We start from the raw sequence: 16,578 nt of genomic DNA, 5'->3' as shown, positions 1-16,578 counted from the left end.
AACAGCACCTTCCAAACCTGTGACCTTTAGCAACGAAGAGTTCAGCAGATGCATGGGAACACCACAACCTGCAAATGCCCCCACCCCCCCACCCGAAGCCACGCATCATCCTGACTTGGAAACATTTTGTCGTCACTTCATTGTGGCTGGGTCACTCTCTAACAGCGCTGTAGAGTGGTTGGCACCAGAGGGGCCCAAGCGGTTCAACATGTGGCTCTCCATTATCTCAAGGGTAATTTGGGATGGCCAACAAATGCTGACCTTGCCAATGGTGCTCACATCCCGTGAATAAGAAAGATAGGACACTCGCATGAAAGAATACTGCTTCTATTCTGTCCGTACGGAATAGAGTTTAAGGTAGGTGCCGAATCTCGCACATCAGGGGAGGTGTCAAACCAGGTACTGAGCAGCTCACCGGGGCTCTTGCTCAACATTCACCTGTGCTCAACAAAGGGTATTTTACTTTTCCTTCTCCAAGCATGTTGCCAAAGAACTGCGATCAAACGATATCTTCTGAAGGGCAACAAGGATGGGCAATAAATGCTGGCCGAGCCAGCGCTGCCCACACCCCGTAAAAATGAATTCATATGAAAATGCTACATAGGTAATTCAATGCAGGAGACTACTCAATCTTCAATCCAACTAACATCTTTCATTACTTAATTAAATGCTACACCCAAGATTTAACAGATCAATGGACTAACATTAATCCAAAGTCAACACATCTAAACTATGCGAGCAATGTGATATTCAAGTTGATACTTGTCCTGCCACATTAACAGGGTACTCTTGGTTACTGCTTACTTTCAACTGATTTATGATACACTGCAAATGACCGATGACTCTCCGGTTTTATTTCTTACAGGCAGATCCAGAGGTTCCTGCAACCCGGACAAAATATTTTCTTTTCCCCTCTGCTTAATTCCCTCTCCATCCAGAGATCTCCAAAATCCAGCAGGGCTCCAGGGACGGCAGTCATGAGCAGGAATGCTAAAATATTCCCTTCTCTCGAACGTAGGGTTGCTGAAGAATCTCCTACTCTGCAGAGTACAGAGCTGGGTTTAACCTGGGATCTCCTCATCACTGGATAAATCTGTACCATCACAGAATATTGCTCAAAGTTATCCTCTATTATCCCCTGACTGTTCTGACAGCCGCAGTCCCCAATCCCCCCATCATATATATCAATATTAGCTTCATCTCCATGCTGCTGCTCTGCTTGACAACAACAGGTGCCGGGGGGCTGCTGGATTAACGTTAGGCTCCATTATGAGTACCACTGTTTGAATACATTGTACTCTTTACAGATCAGAAACTGTAGGGTTGTGATCAATATACAAAATTAGTATATATGCTTTTTATGTAAGAACAGAGGGCAGCACAGTGGTTAGCACTGCTGCCTCACAGCGCCAGGGTTCAATTCTAGCCTTGAGTGACTGTGGGGCGTTTGCACTTTTTCCCGGGTTTCCTCCGGGTGCTCCGGATTCCTCTCTCAGTCCAAATGAGGTGCAAGTTAGGTGGATTGACCATGTTAAGTTGCCCCTTAGTGTCCAAAGATATGTCGGTTAGGTGGGGCTACGGAGATAGTGGCTGTAGACAGGGTGTCCTTTCAGAGGGTCGGTTCAGACTCGATGGGCTGAATGGCCTCCTTCTGCACTGTAGGAATTCTAAGCTCCTATAATAACTAAGAGCAGGAGTGGGCAATTCAGCCCCCCGGACCTGCTCCACCATCCAATACAGATCATGGCTGATCTCACCTTGACCTTAACTCCACTTTCCTGCCCATTCTCCACAACTCTTCCAACCATTATGAATTAGAAATCTGTCTTAACTCCTCCTTAAATTTACTCAATGGTCCAGCATTCACTGCACTCTGGGGTGGTGAATCACACAGATGCACTTCGAGAGAAGTAATTTCTTCTCAACTCAATTTTAGGATGAGGGGTAGCAGATGTAAAACAGTGACCTCTTGTTCTAGATTACCCCAAAAGAGGAAGCATCTGTTGCAGTAAAGTTATTAAAAGCTTGATTAAGGTATATATTTGTTGCAGTAATATTATTGAAGAACCTAGATTAAGGCATCCAGGCTATGTGTCTGCTAAAGCTGTAATTAAGGAGTCGTAAAACAGGAGGTCATGATCGATTCCAACAACTTGGTTACAGAGAAAGGGCTAATAGAATTGTGTTTTGATTGCTGGGGATTTCTTGGAGTGTAAATAATTGATGAGGGATGGTATCTAGCCCGAGCTAAGCAGGTCATGGAACTTAGTGTTACTAATTGGTGGAACCAGGTCTCTCAGTAGTTTTGCAGTCTGCTGGAAGGTTTTAAGTTGGACAACAGATTTACCGAATACTTTCAGGTTGAGCAGAAAGGTCTGACAAGACAGATGTATACTGGATCTCTCTCCAAAAGTCTAAGCAAGTAAGCCTGTTCTGTTAACTTTATTCATAAGTGGCATTTGAACTATATTGGATTGCTTAATTGGATTTAGTAGTAGGTGCAGATAGTAAATTAATGTTTCCCTTTTCTACAAGAGCTGTTTAACTGTTAATTGTAAACCTATTACTTTGATGTTGATGTGTTTAATTCTATATTTAAATTAAAGTTTGTTTTAACATTAAAGATAACTATCGCTCACAGTCATCACACCTAGGGTGAAATATCCTTTCCTCACAGTTTCACAAAATTTTAAAAAATTGTTTGTTGTTCTGTCTGGTATCCTAACAAATGTTGGGTCTGGTCCGGTATCCTAACAGTGCTATTGACGGTGTGGTAACAAAGTCTATTGGAATCACATGATATGGTTCCAACACCTCCCATTTTGTGGTGAGGGGGATTTAATATTAATTATCAAAGGAAAGAAAGTCTATTATTGTAATAGTATCTTTCAGCAGGATATCCCAGGATATCGGAGAACTCTTTTTAATTTTTTCATAGGTTATGGGTCTCGCTGGATGGGCCAGCATTTATTGCCCATGTGGCATGGTTAGCACTGTTGCTTCACAACGCCAAGGGTCTCAGGTTCGATTCCCGGCTTGGGTCACTGTCTGTGCGGAGCCTGCACCTTTTGGCCAAGGTTTGTACCATGACCGGTACAGGCTTGGAGGGCCGAAGGGCCTGTTCCTGTGTTGCATTGTTCTTTGTTCTCCCCGTGTCAGCGTGGGTTTCCTCCGGGTGCTCCGGTTTCCTCCCACAAGTCCCAAAAGACGAGCTGTTAGGTAATTTGGAATTTCTGAATTCTCCCTCCGTGTACCCAAACAGGCGCCGGAGTGAGGCGACCAAGGGATTTTCACAGTAACTTCATTGCAGTGTTAATGTAAGCCGACAATAAAGATTATTATTAAAATGATATTGCCATGAACTGAGTGGCTAGCGTGGCTATTTCAGAGCATTGAAGAGCCAATCACATTGCTGTAGGTGTGGAATCACGCGTAGGCCAGACTAAGTACGGACGGCAGATTTCCTCCCTTATAGGACATTAGCGGACCAACAATCGACAATAGTTTCATGGTCACAGTGCATTAGCGTGGGCCTCTGCATTACAGGAAATAAGCAACAAAACAATATTTATCGGTGCAATAGTTTGCACTCAATACTGCAGTGTTAGAACATGTTTTCCAATTTAAACAACGATGGAATCAGTGTGCACATGAGAAAAGGCATGGTACAAATACACAAACAACTCACCCTGACGTGCTGTGTACTCATTGTCCTCAATCAACCTCGCCAATCCAAAGTCAGCAATCTTGCACACCAGATTGTCTCCAACCAGAATGTTGGCTGATCGCAGGTCCCTGTGGATGTAGTTCATCCTCTCAATGTAGGCCATGCCTGCAGCGACCTGTTTCGATCCCGGTTCAAAAAGCAGTCAGTAAATGAGGCTGCAGGTAAAGGCCATAAGCAAGACAAGTTTGGGAACACTCCCGCGTTTACCCCTTACCTGTGCTGCCATATCCACGAGGTTGGGCAACTTCAAAACTCTTCCTTCTCCATCCTTTAGGAAATCTAACAGGCTTCCTGAAATACAAGGTGAGAATTGTGTTAATCCGGAACGTCACAGCTGGATACAAAGCCAATATGCAGAGTGGACAAAGCAAGCTCTCAATCCATCTCCTTGCTTGCTCCAAAAGCCAATACAAATTCAAATTGAATCAAATTTATGGTCTCCACAAAGTGACATACTAGAGCCAAACTGACAAGAACAGGCATTACACCTGATCCTACGCTTGATCTTAGCCAGAAGACAGGGGTGGCAACAGTCGCACAGTTGTTAACCCTGTTGTTTCACAGCTCCAGGATCCCCAGTTCAATTCCTGGCTTGGGTCACTGTGTGTGTGTGGAGTCTGCACGTTTTCCCCGTGTCAGCGTGGGTTTCCTCCGGGTGCTCCGGTTTCCTCCCACAAGTCACCAAGTGATTGCTAGGTGATTTGGACATTCTGAATTCTCCCTCTGTGTACCTGAACAGGCGCCAGAATGTGGCGACTGGGGGCTTTTCACACTAACTTCATTGAAGTGTTAATGTACCTTAACCTACCTGTGACAATAAAGATTACTATTTTTTTTTTAAAATTAGAGTACCCAATTCATTTTTTCCAATTCCACCTTCCCTGCACATCTTTGGGGTTGTGGGGGTGAAACCCACGCAGACACAGGGAGAATGTGCAAACTCCACACGGACAGTGACCCAGAGCTGGGATCGAACCAGGGCCCATGGCGCCGGAGGCAGCCATGCCAACCACTCTGCTGCCCCAGATTATTATTATTATTATTATTATTAATAAGCCATAGCATTGCCCTCCAGAGAGGTATGGACCTTGGGGATGATGAGGCCGAGAAAGGCCAGCTCACCCTGGGGCTATACTCTAAGTACAAGAGATCCAGCATTTAAGATGGAGGTGGGGAGAATTCTTTTCTCTGAAAGGATTGTTAGTCTGTGGACTTTTCAGCCCCAGTGGAGGCTGGGTCAGTGAATTAATTCAATACAGAGTTGGACAGATTGTTGTGAGACAAGGGAGTTAACCATTATGTGGGGGGTGGGTGGGGGAGGGGGGGCAGAGCAGGCTCGAAGGACTGAATGCTCCTACTCCTGCTCCCAAGTCCCATGTTCCTATGGGAGGAGCAGGAGTAAGAGGGGAGAAGGAATTGGGGGTGAAGGGAGATGACGCTGAACAGAGAGGTGGCCTCCTCCTGCCAGTCTCTGGAACGAAGACCACCCTCACCTCCAACACAGTCTTGGTGCGACCATCAATTCACTCGAGACAAGAGTAGAAGTAAACCGTGGCTTTAATCAACTTAGAACAGTGCCTGCCTGTGACTGATCCAATACTGAGAACTGCCTACAGGTCGTCTGCTCTTTATACCTCACTTCAAGGGGAGGAGCCATGGGCGGAGCCCATACATGCTCCAACATGTTAATGCCTTACAATGGCCCATAGGAGAAGCCCACAAGGGCAACAGCATAGCACAGATACAAATACAATGGTGGATTATTGGCATAATACATTCACCACAAGTCTCCAGCATTAAATCCAGGTTGGCATCAAGGAAGCGAAGGTCTGCCCTTGGTGCCAAGCCTGCTATTCCCTCGTCACATTTTTCTTCCCTCCGGACGAATGGAAGGCAGATCTCACCCTCGACCCAGCCAGCAGCCTTGGTGAAGGCTGCCAAGGGGGGGGGGGTCTAAATCAGTTACACGCCTCATCTGGCCTGCCTCTGCCTCCACCCCTGCTGGCTGCAAGCGGACAGGAAACCCTGTCTCCATAACAACTGAGGACTCGACTCCTGTGAAAACCTGAACCTTAATCACTTTCCCACTGGACCCCCCCTCCCCTGTCACCGCGGTGGAAACGTCAGCCATTGGCGTCTATATTTGTCTCGTTTCCTCCACAGCCCCTGTCACAGTTCTGACTTTAACTCCTTTTCTTGTGAATAATGAGCTTTCCCGATGTTGTCGTTCAGTTAAAAGTAAGCATGGACTCTGGCCAACAGCTCCACGGTGGGGCGACTGTGGAGGAAGAACACTGCCTGGCCAAAACTGGGCTTGCAGACAATCGTCACAAGAGTTAGGTGGGAGGAAACCGCCTGAATTGGAAAACAAAGGCAAATTGAAAACACTCCAGCTGGGAGGCACTTCCTACTGGAAAAGGGAAATGAAAACGTCTATCGGGTGATGCAGTTTGAACAACCTCGGCTAATTTTGAACCGGAGGCCTTTCTGTTTTTCTTTTAAGTTAGAGGACACAATTACCGCATACATCACTGGCAGGCTCCATACAGTATTACTCATGCTCATTCTGTACATTAAGGCCAGTCGCTGCTTCCATTTTTTAATATAGATACACTGCACTTTCTGAAACCCTTATCTCATGCAGATTTAATTGCTTTACTGGGTTGCTGCAATCTCAGCAATCATGTGTCATACAGTATTTGCCATTTCCCTTTGAAGGGAGTGTAGTGGAGGAACATCATTTCACCTTCTCACGCAACCAGCATTTCTACATCCTTTCACTGGGTGGGTGGCAAATATATATCTTTAATTTTCACCCTCAGGCTTACGCCAGTTCCCGGCTGCGAGACTCTTTAGTAAACCCTCGCGGGTTATCCCTCTGATTGGCCCCTCCCCCCTCGGTGCGAGGGACCCTCCGGCCGACAGTACGGTTGGTGTCACGGCGACCCGAACATTATCAGCCCACGTCCTAAACCTCCTCGCAGACCCTGCGACGTGCTGTGCGGCGTCAGTGCTCCCCGAGCAGAACCTACCAGCAACTTTCCTTGTGCCAGGGGTTCGGTGGCCGGGTCGCACCAAGAGATTGCCCTGCCGTCAGTCCTGTTTTTAAACACAAGGGCAAAGGTGGCAGCGATACTGGGAGGACCAGCACTGCCCAACGCGAGAGATCCATCGATTAAAAAAGAAATGGATGAGGGCAAAGGACTTTTCAGGTCAGTTGCTAAAGGAAACATAATGAGGGACTTGTTGTGGAAAGAGACACAACATATTGGGAATGAAAGAAATTCGGTCATCAAAGATAAGCAAAACAAATCGATGAGTTGCTTGCCTTGACAGATTTGCAAGGTTCGCCTGCAACCTTATAAAGCTGCTTATGGCAGCATTGTGTAGATATCCACCTTAAGTGCTTAAGTATTGCCTTTTGAGACCAATGAAATGGATTATTTAATGTGCCAGGTCTCTGCTATTGACCCTGAGCTATTGGCCTTAACCATTGCCAAGTATTTCCTGGCAGCCTTTCACAAAACATTCAGGCTTTCCAACGTACAATTTTCCATTTAATTTTCAGGAGGGTGAGTGAGTGGTAACGATGCTGGAAAAGGGACAATGCCCATGTTATTCAATGATTGTGTTGTGTTCGAGGCTTGTGCGATCCATTAAAGCTGAATCACAAATGTCCTCTAGGGAGGGAAATCTGCTGTCCTTTCCTGGTCTGGCCTACATGTGACTCCAGACCCATAGACTCTCAAGAGCCCTCTGCAATGGAGGCCACTTTGGGACGGGCAACAAAGTCTGGCCCAGTCAGCGATGCTCGCTCCCTGTAAAGGTTTTCCGATACTCTTGCCGTTGGCATTCGTTGGCAGGGTTAACATTGTTCTGTTTGGCCGTGTTATGAATTCACCTTCCTGGAGCGAGACTCGAACCCAGAGCTTCTGAAAGGGTCGCTACCTCCTTTTCTTTGTTCCTCTATTGATAATCGCGGCAGCACAGTGGTTAGCACTGCTGCATCACAGCACCAAGGTACAAGGTTGCCAGTGCCAGGGTTCCCGAGTGCCAAAGGGAGTGCCAGGGTACCATCCTGCCCCATCCCCGACCACCTGGGGGTCTCGAATGGCCTGGGAGATCACCCCACCCAGGTGCATTTATGATTGGTCCATGTTTATGGAAACCAGGACTAAATGGCACCCTGGCGAGGTCTCCCAGGCACGGCCGTTTGGCCCAATGCACCAGGAGAATCCGGCAAACACACATTCAAATGAGCAACATGAGAAAAAAAATCATTTTCATGCTGCGAGTGGTTAAGGTCTGGCATGCTCTGCCGTGAGTGTGCTGGAGACTGGTTCGATTGAATAATTCAAAGGGAAATTAGATTGTTGTTTGAAAAGGAAGAATGCGCAGGATTATGGAGAGAGAAAACAAAAGAATGGCATTCGGAGAGCTGGTAGAGATATGATGGGCCGAATGGCCTTCCCGTGCTATAACAATTCTGTGATTCTGTCTCTGAAATTTATTTCACGTTTCTCTGAATTGAACTGAAGCTGCCCCCTCTTTGTTCCCTCGTTAACGTAGGACTTCCTACACTCACGCTGGGGTTGCCAACTGTGAGGAAGTGCATTCCTGGAGGTTTACTCACATGACTTGCCCCCGTGCTGCAGCCGTTTGTCAATGAACGCATCCATCCTCAGGATGCAATGGCCTCCCACGCCACTTGCAAAGCAACAAGACTCATGACCCCAATTGGATGATGTTTATTGTTTGCACATCTTCCAGTTTTTTATTTAGATGTTCAAATCCTTCTTAATGTCCCTTGATTTTTCTCCCCGATTCCACACAGCAGTGTCCTGGATCTCCTTTCCTTCGTGTCCCGTAGTACCAGGAGCTACATTTGTCTTATCTTCACGAGTTCAATGGAATCTGGGTAGGAGGAGGCTTTTGTGGAGAGTAGACAGGTTGGCTGCTTGACCCGATTATGTGCTGTAATTTGTTTTATCAAGAAGTATTTTTAATTGACGTTTTTCCATTTTAACAAATAGCGCAACAAAAACCACAGGAATGGCCCAGCATTACAAACATGTCTCAGCACACATAGATATAGAGTTGGCCCAACAAAAACAGTAAACTCGACTTGGTGCCTCTGTACTCATTACCAGAGAACCAGAGAGAGGCGGAAAAGGCCATGAAAACACAGTCAGATGATGCACACCTTTGCACACGACGATTGGACGCAACCACCACGAGATGAGATCTTGGCGCCAGGTTCGGACGCGCACCAGAGCACATCTTCCTCAACTCCACCCACACCAGAGGCACCAATACCACGCTGTAACATCCTCCTCTCGGATATCAGACCCGTCTGTACCTTGCAGGAGCCAATCACGGATTCGTTAACCCCACAATAACCAAAATAAAATAAAAACTTGCGAGGACACCAAGTCTAAAAGGAAATGTTATATTTACCACAAGACGCAACAAAACCCAACCTCGGGCACAGTCCAGAACAATCACCATTCCACATATTTATGCAGAAAGGACAAGTAACTATTCATACAATAGGTTCGAATTGTACTTGGTGCGACCACGTCTCCAAGCGAACTACCGGAGACAGGATAAACAAGGAAAACTGCCAGGAATAGAGGGTCTCAGGATATAAGGGACCAGGACACAGCCATAAGTCCATGATCCTCTGACCCACGCCTCTCACCACAAGACAAAGAGGAGAAAAAGCTGCTCGTTCAAACTTCACTCAGTCTCTCATAACACCCCGGCTAAGAAGGAACATTCCAAATATATGGGGGCAACAGGATACCAGCTACCGTACCGGGTCTGGCCTAGTCAGAACCCCCAGGATACCCAGCACATGCCAAGACTCACAACAACCTGTCTACATTGACCCTTACCAATTTTTACATATGCACCATAGAAAGCATCCTATCCGGCTGCATCACAGCTTTTGGTATGGCAACTGCTCGGCCCAAGAGTGCAAGAAACTTCAGAGAGTCGTGAACACAGCCCAATCCATCACACAAACCTGCCTCCCATCCATGGACTCCATCTACACCTCCCGCTGCCCTGGGAAAGCGGGCAGCATAATCAAAGACCTCTCCCATCCGGCTTACTCACTCTTCCAACTTCTTCTATCGGGCAAGAGATACAGAAGTCTGAGAACACGCACGAACAGACTCAAAAACAGCTTCTTCCCCACTGTCACCAGACTCCTAAACAACCCTCTTATGGACTGACCTCATTAACACTACACCCCTGTATGCTTCACCCGATGCCGATGTTTATGTAGTTAGATCGTGTACCTTGTGTTGCCCTATTATCTATTTTCTTTTCTTTTCATGTACTTAATGATCTGTTGAGCTGCACCTTGGTACACGTGACAATAAACAAAATCCAAATCCAATCCAGAGCCGAGATCATCGTCCGAGACATCGTTCGCAATGGCAGCCACCGTCCCGATGACGGCAGCACCGCTGAGGCGTAGGCCCGCTCACCGGCAAAAGCACCACTGCAAGATGGCCCCCCCCCCCAGCCACCCCTGACTGCCTTAATCAAATGAGTATTTTCCAATTTAACGCAGCTCCTCATTGCTAATATCTAGCCAGGAACCTCCAGGGACATAAATCCCAAAAGTAATTATGGGATGCGGATTAGTGTAAAATAAAGGATTAAAAGTCGAGAAAGAGCAAGAGCTCGTGAAAACACAGCCGCTCCCGCACTCACATCACTTGACCCCCTATATGCTTTCAGGCTGCTTTAAGGAACTTTGAAAAAAAATTCCGTTGCTTCTCTTTTCAAATATCGGCGAATTTTGTCCATATTGGAGACACAGTTTTTTTTTAAAGATTCAAGGCAGTTTACTGATACCCAGATGCCCACTGGAGGGGTTAACAGTGAGAAACCATTTGACAGGATGTACATCGGGCCAAGTGACAAAGTCTCTAGCTGTGGGAGTAAGGGGCAACGTCCATGATCCTGCTGCATCCTAACCTGTTCCGCTCCAAGTCAAAAAAATTTTATTCATCCTGAAAAACAAACAGATGTTGGGAGACCCAAGATTGGCACTGAGGGTCAGGAAGAAAGCCATTCCATCCTCTCAAACAGCAAATTCCGTATATATAAAAAGATGGCACGTCATGCTTTTCCAGCCTTCTTGCCCTTCCTTATTTGAAACATTTAATCTTTAGTATTTTATTCCACACGCCTATCAGCTGGTGCAGTTTTACTCCCGAAAATGATTTTACAAAGTATTGGCCAAAAGGTGCCTCACACAGGAAATGCAACCTGTCCCAGATGAGTAGTCCCAGACGGTTGCTCATTAACAGCCATGATGCACATTTCCATCCTAATTCCAATCAATGGAGCGGGGTGGTGTGTCAGGAAGCTGAGAAACCGAGAGGCCACTTCACTAGATTGTGAACCCTTTTGTGCTTTGAAGGTTCCTGGACAGAATAAAGTTTTCAATATTTTATATACAATAAAATGAATGTGTAGAAATTCAGAACATTTCTTGATCAACGTAGACTTTGGAAGCAACTGATTCTCCTGCGGTCAATACTTTTGTCTATTTTTGTAATTTTGGCAGCCGTCTTGAGACCACAGGCGTGATTCTCCGGCCTCCGTGTGCTTGGTCGAGAGGACAATGGGCCAGAGAATCCCTGGTGAAGTTTCCCGCAGGCTTCCTGGCAGGCTCCGTGCCTTGCGGAGTCGGAACTCCGCCCAAAAAGAGCGGGACCTATGGTGTTCGCTAAAGTTGGTCGTAAACCTACTACCTACCCGGGATACACCGGCCTCCCTCGATTCACCAGCCTCCCCGGGGTGGCTGCAGCCAGGCGCCGACTAATGCTCGTCCACAAGAATGTGGGCCAGGCAGAAACTCACCCGGGGGATCTCCCGGCCTATCGGAGATCCCTGGGTGGCCAGGGTAAGCGCAGTGTCTCCCATAGCTCTCCCACTGGAACATGGACACCTTGACACAGCCCAGCTGCAACACCAACTCCATCTACAAGTTTGCTGACGATACGACCGTAGTGGGTCGGATCATGAACAATGATGAGTCATAATAGAGGATGGAGATAGAGAACCTAGTGGAGTGGTGTAACCACAACAACCTCTCCCTCAATGTCAGCAAAACTAAAGAGCTGGTCATTGACTTCAGGAAGCAAAGTACTGTACACACCCCTGTCTGCATCAATGGGGCTGAGGTGGAGATAGTTGACAGATTTAAAATTCTAGGTGTGCACATCACCAAAAATCTGTCCTGGTCCACCCACGTCAACACTACGACTAAGAAAGCAGAACAGTGCCTATACTTCCTTAGGAAACTAAGGAAATTCGGCATGTCCACATTAACCCTTACCAACCTTTACAGATGTGCCATAGAAAGTATCCTATCTGGCTGCATCACAGCCTGGTATGGCAACTGCTCGGCCCAAGACCGTAAGAAACGACAGAGAGTCGTGAACACAGCCCAGTCCACCATGCGAACCCATCTCCCATCCATTGACTCTGTCTACACTTCCCGTTGCCTTGGGAAAATGGACAGCATATTCAAAGATCCTTCCCACCCGGGTTATTCTCTCTTCCAACCTCTTCCATCATAGAAACAACTGTAGAAAGGTAGAGGATACAAAAGTCTGAGAACACGCACAGATTCAAAAACGGCTTCTTCCTCACTGCTACCACACTCCCGAATGACCCTCTTATGGACTAAACTGTTCTCTTTACACATCTTCTCTACTGTTGTAGCATTACACTCTGAATGCGTCACCCGGTGTCTATGTCTATGGATTTACAGTGTGTATTTATGTATGTCCGATATTTTTGTGTGGAACGATCTGCCTGGACTGTATACAGAGCAATACTTTTCGCTGTACCTCGGCACACGGTGTCAATAAATCTAAATATAATGAAGAAAAATAGGGGAGACAGAATTTTAAAAGTGTTAACTGGCACGAGAAGGTGACTCTACCTTTGCCCATGTACTCAGTGACGATGTAGATTGGCTCTTCAGAGACGACTGCATAAAGCTGCACCAACTTGTCGTGTCTCAGTTTCTTCATGATCTGAGCCTCCTCGAGGAAGGACTCTGGAGACATGGTGCCCGGTTTCAGAGTCTTCACCGCAACCTTTGTCGTCCCGTTCCAAGTACCTTCACGCAAACCACAAAAAAAAAAGAAAAAGGAGAAAAAGGTTCAATTCGCACGAATTTAAAACAGTTGAAATAAGCGGGAAACTAAAGCAATGACTGCCACTCGACTAACCGACGACTTGGCTAGTTTGCCGGGCTCCGTGTGATAGGGGAGCAGCCAGCTGGTTTGCTCACACGTTGGATTTGAGAGGAACCTTTCAGCCAGATCTTTACACTGCCTGTAGCTTTAACTTAGCCGACTGATTAATAGCAAACACATGCAATATCCATGCCAGACGTAGTAGTTTAAGACAGTTATTTTAGGTTTGGCAGTAAAAACCGATTTAGAAGCCATGTTAAGCCAACGTGACATGCTGTTAAATGACATGTTGATCACATGATGCAATTTTGATGATACCACCCCATTATGAAACTTTTAGATAAAGTACGACATTCCAAGTTACTTTGAAGTGCTGGAATATAACTGGGGCCCTAACAACGTGGCTGGGGGACTGAACGTTTAGGCCCCACTCCATTTTGGGTGGAGAATGTGAAGTGCAAACTTGCCTATTCTGAGGGTTGTAACATTCCCAAGGAACTGAATTCCCTCTGGGTTCTACATTGGTGTGCAAGATGCACCTGGAGGAAAACACTTCAGGACACGGGAAGGTCTGGCCTCATCGGGAATACATTGTACAGATTCACCCCGAGTGATAGTGGGGCTTGAAGTATGAAGCTGGATGGTTGGGGAGGTGGCAGCGTAGTGGTATTGTTGCTGGACTAGTAATCCAGAGAGCTAGGGTAATGCTCCGGGAACCCGGGTTCGAATATCACCAGATGGTGACATTTCTAATCAATATTTTTTTCCCCCCAAATCTGTGATTGAAAGTCTAATGTTGATTGTCGTAAAACCCCATCTGCCATCCTTGCCTGACCCCAGATCCAGAGAAATCGTGGTCGACTCGTAAGTGCCCTCTGAAATGGCCTAGCAAACCAGTCGGATGGGCAGTGAATGCTGGCTCCGTCTGCTGCACCTCCACCCCAGGAATTAATAAAACTAAATAAACCTTTCTAAAATTTCCCTGCGCATAAAACAGCGAGGGGTATTATCTATTACAAGCCATCATCCAGGTACCTTTGGTTCTATGAAGGGAGTGCTGTTTATTGCCATCAGATGATTAGAGGCAACACTGGGACTCTGGTGCGTGTGGTGAACAGGGACCAGTTTGACATTCGGGACAGCCGAGCAGCTCTCATTGGGGTAGCTTCAGGCTGGACCTCTCAAATGGAAACTGTCCGCCAAGGGAAGACCTTCTGGTTTACCCAGCCTGTCACGCATCATTAGTGACACGTTGTGCATCTGGATATAAAGGGCGGGATTCTCTGATCCTGAGGCTAAGTGGAGGTCCAGCTGCCGATCCTGGTGCCAACTGAGTGCCGTGGGGTCCGCGCATGCGCAGTGGCACCGGCGCCAACACGCGCAGGCGCAGTGGCTCCCTTCTCCACGCCGACCCCGACACAACATGGCACAGGGCTAAAGGGGCCAGTGCGGAAGAAAGGAGGCCCCCAGCCCAAGAGGCCGGCCCGCCGATTGGTGGGCCCCGATCACTGGCCAGGCCAGAACGGAGGCGCCCCCCCTAACCCCCACAGGCCGCCCTCGGACCCTTCCACGTGAGGTCCCACCGGGTAATACCACATGTGGACGGGGCCGGCGGGTTTCAGGTTTTTTGTTATGGCCGTTCGGCCCATCCCGGGCCAGGAATCGGCGGGGGGAGCCGCATAGAGCGGCACCTGACCGGCGCCGCGCCGACCACGCCGGCGCCAATGGCACCAATTCTCTGCTCTGCGTAGAATCGCGTCCTGGCGTCGGGGCGCGATTCGTGCCGGTCACGGAGAATCTCCAGCCTGGCTCTGGGCTGAGAGAATCCTGCCCATAGACTCCCTACCCATCTGAAGCAGAGGTGGGAAGCCAGGGTAATCTGGTGGGTTGGGCGAGGGGCGGAAGTCTGGGAAATTCCTCTCTGTGTTGTCTTGGATGTCATGTGCATTAACACAGACTAATGATCGCCGCAAGCCTACCTCAATGGGATGGAGGCCCACTCTATGAAGCTGGTGGCAGCAAGTTGGACTCAGGATGCCAAAACACATCAAGATAAACGTGCAGCTGAACTGACAATAAACCAACTGCTGAGGAGAGTCTGGAAAATCCCAGCACCGGTTTGAACAGCTCGGTACTTCGAGAGGGAATTGGATCTCCGGACCTCAGCCTAGTCAAAGCCAAAGGGTCAGCCCCTCAAACCTGCTTTTTCATTCAATTAGATGATGGTTGATATCTCAACCCCTTTGTTTCTATATTCCCCTCATAGCTTCATGGATTAAAAACCCATCAATCTCAGTGTTGAAATTTTCAATTGATGCACAGCCCCAACTGCATTTTGGGTGAGAGTTTGAGATTTTCAATATAATGTGTGTATATGTGTGGGTGTATATGTGTGGGTGTATATGTGTGGGTGTATATGTGTGGGTGTATATGTGTGGGTGTATATGTGTGTGGGTGTATATGTGTGTGGGTGTATGTGTGTGTGGGTGTATGTGTGTGTGGGTGTATGTGTGTGTGTGGGTGGGTGTGTGTGTATGTGTGTGGGTGGGTGGGTGCGTGTGTGTGGGTAGGTGCGTGCGTGGGTGGGTGTGGGTGCATGTGTGTGTGGGTATGTGTGTGTGTATATATATATATATATATAGATATGAGTGTGTGTGACCCAGATGAGTGTATATATATGTGCACGCACAGGTGTCATGTGCCAGCTGTGCATGCTGGATGTGTGTGGGTGGCGTGTGGGTGAGTAGCATATGTTGTGTATCATGTCTCATGTGTGTGCGTCATGTATGTTGTGAGTGTGTGTGTGGGTGGGTGTATGTGTGAGGGTATATGTGCATGGGTGTGTGTGGGTGCATGTGTGCACATGCCGATCGTGTGTGGGTGGCATGTGGGTGAGTGGCATGTGTTGTGCATCATGTGTCATGTGTGTGTTTGTGAGTGTGCGCGCTTTCCGACATCACCCTTCAAAGGTGATGCGTCCGTGGTCTGGACTCCCAATCAAGGAAGTTGGCATCTATTTGGGAGTGGGTTTGTTTGATTTAGAACAGTGTTCCTTATAACGACTGCCCTTTGACATATGACGCACAATATGTTCCAGATCAAACATCAATTAAGTAACGTTACCTGTGACTGTTCAATATACCGGCCACCTTTTGATTACTGGGCCGCCTTCTGTTTTTTTCAACAGATTTTTTTTGAGTGAATTTTTGAAACAGATCTTAAGATTAGAGAGGAAAGCTTCTGAGCACCTTACCATACCACACCTCGGCGAAACATCCATGCCCAAGCTTTTTCTCCAAGATTAGGGAAGTCCGTGCAATTTCCCAATAATCTTTAGCTAATCCAACAGTTTGCGGAATCATGTTTGCACAGACCATTGTTAAGTTATAGCACAAACCATCAGCTGTCTCTACGGAGAATGGATGCAATGGGAAGAGGATTTAAAATTCAATGAAGCGCATGCAGTCATGAGGATGGAAGCTGAAGTGTCAAAGTGCAGCTCGATGTCGAGTCAGAGTCACTCTCTAAGTCGGCCCAATTTTTACTCCTCTTGCTTCAAAAAAGGTGATCGAGGAACACTTTTCCCTCTTTAATCATTTTCAGATGAGACCCAGGTTC

At 47.4% G+C, this 16,578-nt stretch overlaps 1 protein-coding gene across 3 annotated transcripts in view; it reads right to left on the bottom strand.

Annotated features, from left to right (window-relative positions):
- The window catches only part of LOC119967085 (tyrosine-protein kinase Fyn), a 316,569-nt gene that overhangs the window by 19,235 nt on the left and 280,756 nt on the right, over positions 1-16,578 (bottom strand). For 2 of the 3 annotated variants that reach the window (XM_038799145.1, XM_038799144.1), the window contains 4 exons: positions 16,214-16,369; positions 12,702-12,881; positions 3,942-4,018; positions 3,689-3,842 (listed from right to left, as the gene is read on the bottom strand). In XM_038799145.1, the coding sequence (XP_038655073.1) occupies positions 3,689-3,842; positions 3,942-4,018; positions 12,702-12,881; positions 16,214-16,369 (567 nt within the window). The remainder of the gene's footprint in view (positions 1-3,688; positions 3,843-3,941; positions 4,019-12,701; positions 12,882-16,213; positions 16,370-16,578) is intronic. The other variant, XM_038799143.1, reaches the window with a different exon arrangement.

The sequence above is a fragment of the Scyliorhinus canicula genome, chromosome 6 (assembly GCF_902713615.1).
Source record: "Scyliorhinus canicula chromosome 6, sScyCan1.1, whole genome shotgun sequence".
Classification (NCBI taxonomy): domain Eukaryota; kingdom Metazoa; phylum Chordata; class Chondrichthyes; order Carcharhiniformes; family Scyliorhinidae; genus Scyliorhinus; species Scyliorhinus canicula.
The sequence above is the reverse complement of the archived record's forward strand: the minus strand, read 5'-3'. Positions and strand labels throughout refer to the sequence as shown.